The sequence below is a fragment of the Nicotiana attenuata genome, unplaced genomic scaffold (assembly GCF_001879085.1).
Source record: "Nicotiana attenuata strain UT unplaced genomic scaffold, NIATTr2, whole genome shotgun sequence".
Classification (NCBI taxonomy): Eukaryota; Viridiplantae; Streptophyta; class Magnoliopsida; order Solanales; family Solanaceae; genus Nicotiana; species Nicotiana attenuata.
This window is the reverse complement of record NW_017672011.1, coordinates 71,296-78,021: the sequence shown is the minus strand read 5'-3', so window position 1 is coordinate 78,021 and position 6,726 is coordinate 71,296. Positions and strand designations below refer to the sequence as shown.

General features: G+C 38.7%; 1 protein-coding gene across 1 annotated transcript; it reads right to left on the bottom strand.

Annotated features, from left to right (window-relative positions):
* Window positions 1-334: 334 nt before the first annotated feature.
* LOC109211327 lies at window positions 335-1,826 on the bottom strand. The gene is made up of 2 exons (XM_019374860.1): window positions 1,698-1,826; window positions 335-676 (listed from the first exon to the last, which is right to left on the bottom strand). Exons 1-2 carry the CDS (start codon window positions 1,824-1,826, stop codon window positions 335-337), a joined length of 471 nt encoding a protein of 156 aa, XP_019230405.1.
* Between the last annotated feature and the right edge of the window lie 4,900 nt (window positions 1,827-6,726).

The following is a 6,726-nucleotide window of genomic DNA, read 5'->3' as shown; positions in this document are numbered from 1 at the left end:
TGCCAAAACTAAATGGAGACCACTATGTTTGGTCTATTTGATTATTTTTCAAAATATTTTCTAATAAAATACTCTCAAAATTTAAAATTTGTGAAGAAATAAACAACTAATCTTCAAAGTAACTTTTAACTAAAACTCAAGCTCTACAAAAAATTTGTTCAACAAAGCTCTCTACAAACTACAAATCCTCTCATCTTTTTTTTATTGGTAACTAAATTTTTGTATTAATCACCTTTGAAACTGTACAAAGCCATAGCTAATCAAACACAATTAGCTATCTAAAATCTACCTATCAGGAAACTCTGATCTATAGACGCAACTACATGACTGGATTCTAAAAAATGAAACTTTGTATCAAAACCTTAACTCTTGGAGCTGATCTTACATGACAAATATAAGCAACTTCTCGCATAATTATTTCCCAGATCCGGTGTTTCTTTTCAAAAATTCTATGGTTCCTTTCCATCCATATAGCATAGATACACTCAGCGTACACTATTCTGAAGATTTGAGCTTGCTGCGATTTTCCTTTGGCATTATGGATAGCCCATTCTATGTGCTTGTTCCAAGTCTGCACTGCTATCCCTTTTCTTTGCAGCCATTGCTGCATTTTCCTCCATATAGCCTTAGTGAAGTCACACTCAGCACATAGATGATCTCTTGTTTCCAGTTGACTCTGACATAGTGTGCGTATAGGATCAACTATTAATCCCAGTTCACTAGTCGATCTGTTGTAGATAGTCTCCTTGTAATTGTAGCCACATTGTAAAAATTGCTTTTGGTCTGGCATCATTCTTAAACATAAGACACTTCCAAGGCACTGGCATCATTGTAGGTAGGATCTGTTTATAGATTGAATTGATCATGCTCCGAGTAGTTGTGACAGGAGGTATCAAGTCCAGGTTCTCCTTGGCTTCCAGTATTTTCCTAGTGATCCAGCTTGCTTGTGAGGGGATTGTCATTGTTCGCACGTGATTTTTGCCCTATATGAATTACTCCCATAAATTCAAAACAAAACAACTCATTTTCATTATTTGCAATTGATGGATTTTGGTGGCATTTCTTGTTAATTGTTTGCATTTATTTGTGCACGTTTATTATTGTTTAAATCATGAAAAAAATACAAAAATACTTGGCATTCGTTTAGGATTTAGTTTCATATCTTAGGATTAATTAGTAGTGAAGGGAAAAGCAAATAAAATAACAAAAATGGTCTTTTGCATTTTTAGTTTTAATTTGCCTTAATTTGTGTAATTGGAATTTAAGAGATATAATTTTAGGCTCAATTTGGTTTTGGTTTTTAATTTAGCATTTCATAAAAAATCAGGAAAAAAAAATATAAAAAAATAAATAAATAAAATACAAAAAGAAAAGAAGAAAAAACAAATAAATTGAGAATTTGAAAGATTAAATAGGCTGGTGTGCAACTTGGGCCAAAATGGTTTAGCCCAAATGAAATCCAACCCCAGATACCCAACGAACCGGCCCAGTTCCACCCCTTACCCGATCCGGTCCAGCCCCAATACCCCAAACGACGTAGTTTTGGCTAGGATTAATCCTGGTCGTCGAGGTTTGATGATCGGACGGTTGGGAAGCCTGGGTCACTTAATATTTAAGTGTCCAAATCAACCCCACCCCCCCCTCAGAACCCCCTCAGGACCCGTCTCCCTCACCCACACTCACCTCTTTCAGAGAACAGCCCCCTCCGCCCTAAGCCACTGCCCGCCGTCCGCCGGAAATCGTCTACGGCGACGGCCGGCGTTCAATCGCCACCAAATCTTCACCATAGCATCCCCTCCTCCACCCAATCCCAAATCTTCAACCATTTTTTCTCAAATCTTACCGGAATGTCTCGAATTTTAGAAACCCTAGCGCCGCCTCCGCCGTGTCCGGCGGCGCTGATCCCAATCTACCCTAAACCATACCAAAACAACACCATGGAACCCCCCTCACCCCCTCTTCCTTAATCTATGACCCATTAGCCTCGAATCTTAGTAGGATTGTTCGAATCTGGGTTTGAAGGGATGACCTAAATTTCCAAATAGTCCAGTCAGCGAGGGTTTAGAAGTTTCGTGGTTGGAATCGATCTCAGTTGTGTGTTCTCATTTGAGAACACACGATTGAGACTTATTCCGGCCACAAATTCAAAGATGCATCGAAGCTTTGTTCAAGGAGGATTGGGGAGGTATGCTTGTTTTTCTTTTTCCATTTTTATTTTTGTTTTGCTATCCGCATCTGTCTTCTTCTTCTTTCTTCTTGTTTGAAGCATGTGCTCATCTTAGTTTGGTTTAGGTCGTTCAATTTCCAGAAAACTCGTGTCGAATTCGAAAGTATTTAGTTCAAATTTGTTTGTGTGTTTTAGTTTCAATAATTATGCATCTCTCTTAATTAGTAATGTTAGTCCATAATTTAGTTCACTATTTTAGTAGTTCCAGTTTACTAGATTTATTAGTCTAGGAGTTAATTGCTTTTCTTTAGTTTATTTGATTAGCTTAAGTTTTCTTTTTTTTTTCTCTTTTAAATCTGGGCCGCATTTAAATCCTCAGTTCATAGTTTGAGTAGGCTGATTTCCTTGAGTTGAATCATTCTTGACCCATGTTTGGACTGTTTCAATTACTGGGTCAGCTTGGCCCATGAATTTCAAGGTAAAAACAGGGTCATTAAAGGGTATTTTAGGTAAATTAGAATCAGGGAATCTTTTGGTACTGATTTGAGAAGTCCCTAGAAGCTTCTAGGTTGGAGGTTTGAATGGCAATTTCTGATTTTTGGTAGCATAACTTGGGTAGCAAGTTAGTAATTGAGGGACACCTAAGCTAAAATGAGAATTAAAGGGGGGGCAGGGTGCAAAATTGAAAACATAAGGTCTGCCCTAGTCCCTTGCCTATAAAGGCATCTTAAACTTGCCTTTCAAGGCAGAGAGGGAAGAGCTGAAAATCCAAAAACAATAGAGCTTTTAACATTCTGAAATCCGAGAGAATGAAGGGCTGAAATACAGAGAGAATAACTTGAGAGAGGAGAGATATAGAGAGAAAAAGATCAAAAAAAGCTAGATAGTTCTACTGTTCTATAGGAGTTCAGAGATAAAAGTTTTCAGAAAAGAAAATCAAAAAAAAAACTAGAAATTCTGATGAATAACACTGTTCTATTGAAATCTGTTTGGGGATCTTTTGGAGTTTCTCTGATTCTGAAGTAGTTTTGATTGGCTGAATTCACAAGGGTTTGAAATCGAGTCTAGTTTGAAGTTGCTAGGGATTTGGTTAATTAAAACTGGGTTTCAGACAATCATACATCATTTCTGGGCTTTAAATTGGTGTTGTTTCCTCTTTATTGGCTCTGTTGCTGTACTGTTTCAAAATTCTGGTCTAAGCTGATTTGCTGAAGTACTGTTCTGTTGCTGCTCATGTTTCCTCACTCTTCTTTCTCCTTTTAACCTCCAGGTATTATATCTTGAGCTCTATTAAACATGTGAAGTCAGATTTGATGTATGAAATAAATATTGGGATTCAGAACATGGCTTCAACCAGTGTTGTGCTTCGTTTATTCGATATTGTATTGTAATCATTTCATCTCTTAGTTAGTTTCTGTGTGATTTAAGGATTATTCACCATTTGCTGTAGTAAGAGTTTATTTAAGCCATGAAAGGCATGTCTGTGTTTGAGCTCTGCTGAAACTGATGGGTGTTTGATCCGTGAATATTCCATGTAAAAATGTGGATCAGCTGAATCCATGTGAACTTGTTGAGCTAGGAACTGTTCAAGGCATCAGTTGTTCATTCCCTGTTTGGTTTTTCGATTCGAGTCATGATAAGAATTAGCTGCGTTTCCATGATGAGATTGTTAGTAAGCTCATACTGGTATGTATATGATAGGCTGGAAAATGCATTTAGTGTAAAATTCAGCCTCTTAGTGTCTACTAGATCAGTTCGTATAATTGCTATTGTGATTAGTTTGGAGTTTTTCTTGGTTGCTTGGTTGTTCAATCCTCTTTGAAGCAATTAATTTTGGAAGCCAAGCGTACGACTATGTGTATATTTTCCTGGATTTTAATCGATTGGCATATGTGCAGTTTCTAGGTTAATTGCTAAATAGGCATTCATGGTCGTTTGAACTAAGTCTGGGCTAAGTCCTGTGTTTTAAATCAACTTGGGATTGTTCAAATCTTGTGCTTGGGATGCTATTTGGGCAGCAGGAGGATTGATCCTGGGCTCCTTGTTTGAAGCCGGCGCTGTTTGGAGTGTTTGGGCCCTTTGGGCCTAAATGTTATCGAGGTTTTTTTTAGTTCAAGGCAGCCTCTTTGTATCTGGCAGCCTAATAATTGAGAGACTTGGACCCGAGTTTTATACAAAGTCTCTTATTTAGCCTATATGAATATTAAAGTTAAAAAGGCTAAGGATCTAGAATCAATTAAGCGAGTTGTGCCACGTTTAGCAAATGTAGTTATGGACCTCAACAACGTAGTGTGAAATTTCCTTTAAGATCAGAATAGAGGTGTGCCAAGCCTAACAAATTTCAAATGCTTGGCCCTCTTTAATTATTTGTGCAAATCCTTAGACCTCGAGATGGGCCGTTTAGCGAATTTCACGGCCTTCTCCAAAGATAATAACGCGGTGGTCTCTTTAGGCACGCACTTTAAATAATTTTACCTTCCTAAATACGGGTGCACATTTATGTGACCCAAATCCAAATCCCAACGAAGTCGAAATGCGTCAAAAATCGCGGGTGCATTTATGTGACGCGGTTCGAGACGTGTTTTCACGGCGTTGCAATTCTCTTAAAATAATGATAATAAAAGCGGTTCAAAGTTAAAAAGCATAAGCTAAAACATGTTTTGAAATCAGATAAATAAGCCGAATATGACAGTTGAGCGACCGTGCTAGAACCACGGAACCCTGGAATGCCTAACACCTTCTCCTGGGTTAACAGAATTCCTTACTCGGATTTCTGGTTCGCAGACTGTTAACAGAGTCATAATTTCCTCGGATCGGGATTCAAACGGTGACTTGGGACACCATTAATCTCCCAAGTGGTGATTCTGAATATTAATAATAAATCCCGTTCCGACTGTCCTTTAATTGGAAAAACTCCTTTGCACCCTTGCGGGTGTAGTGAAAAATGGAGGTGTGACAGCTCTAGCGACTCCACTGGGGACCGAACCCAGAACTTTGGTTCAGGGTTCAGAATTCAAGCTTAGATATATTGTTGTATTTGGCTTTATCTGATTTTCCTACATGTTTCATGCTAAATGTGCAAGATGTTGCTTTGTACCGTTTTGATATTATCTGGAATTGCATATAAACTGTGCCGAAACCCTTCTCTTCTCACCTCCGGGGATGTGCTTACTGGTTGAGACTCCCTATTCTGTTAGTGTCAATACCCTGAAATAAGAAAGAGGCCGGACAAGTTACTAAGCCGGATGGCCTTTTGGTTCCCGGTACGTAGCCCCCTCCTCGACTCGAGTTGTTTGCTCGGGTACACAGTCTAGAACACATACCCAGGTTTTGAACCTAGAAGAACTTGACTTCATGCCGGATCCCTAGTAGGACGTTTATCTGCATCACGTGCATTTTGACTTAGGGGACTCAACACAGGGGTTGGGTCCGTCTAGGACAGGTGTACCCGGAATAATGGACCATCCTGCTGCATCCTATGTGTGCATTTATCTGTTTGGGACCTGCATGCTGACCGGCTTTGAATATTTGGGAGAAAGTGGAAAAACCAAAAGAGAAAATAGCGATATAGAGAGTTAAGTTCCTATATTAGAAAAAATCAATGTCCAAGTAGTGCCGAAATGCTGCCGAATTTTTGAAAATGAAAAAAAGAAGAGAAGAAAGTTCTTTTTAGTTTGCCAATGGAAAAGAAAAACAAAAAGAGTTTTATTTTCACATTAGTTTATTTTATTTACCATTGAAAAGGAAAATATAAAAAAAAAAAAAAGAATCTTGCTTTCAGAAATAGTGTATTTGCCAACAAAAACGAAAAAAAGTCTCGTTTTCAAAATAGTTAGATTTATTTGCCCGAACTACACTGGTTTGATTCTCGCCGGACGTGAGATACGTAGGCAACCCTCATCGGGTCCAACCTCCCTTTTTGCAAAAAATAGCCAGAAATACCAAAATTTTTAATTTCGTCATGAATAAGTCGGGTGATGCCATTCTTGTCAAAAATAAGCCAAATGTCCCCAAAAGGGCGCCAGAAGGCTGTTTTTGCAAGAACAGCCACCTTGAGTTATCTTCTAAACGGTTACCAGGCACAGCCTTAAAATCTTCCTTATGAAGTGCTGAAAGGCCGTATCCGCAATACCGGCTGTTTGTTTAAATTGGAATTTGAACAGAGATTGTTCCATTTTTCTCTTTTAGGTCAAAATAAGTGATTAAAATCACCTTAAAAAATGTGCAGGATGAGCACGACTCGAAATGAATTATTTTCAATCATGCATAAAATCCCTTTGGAGTTACGTCTGTGGTGGAACGATTTAGGCGGAGAAGGGCAAGATGCAGTCAAGAAACATTTGAAAGGGCTTACCGGTTTGCTCGATATTGTGCCTCGGGGAGATATTATTAGAGCACTGGTTACATTTGGACCCAGCACATAATGTGTTCCATTTTACGGACTTTGAGCTTACCCCGACATTAGAGGAAATAGCTGGCTACATTGGAAAAGATGAGGTTCCGTTGAGGCACAAATACTTGGTTGCCCCCAGAGTTGTAGCCGTGCACAGATTTCTAGA

What these genes read in the sequence shown, in the direction of transcription:
- LOC109211327 (XM_019374860.1), bottom strand. Translation starts at nt 1,826, where the DNA reads ATGGTTGAAGATTTGGGATTGGGTGGAGGAGGGGATGCTATGGTGAAG. An exon ending in GGCTTAGGGCGGAGGGGGCT is followed by an intron (nt 677 to 1,697) that starts GTTCTCTGAAAG and finishes ACACTATGTCAG; the next exon opens with AGTCAACTGGAAACAAGAGA.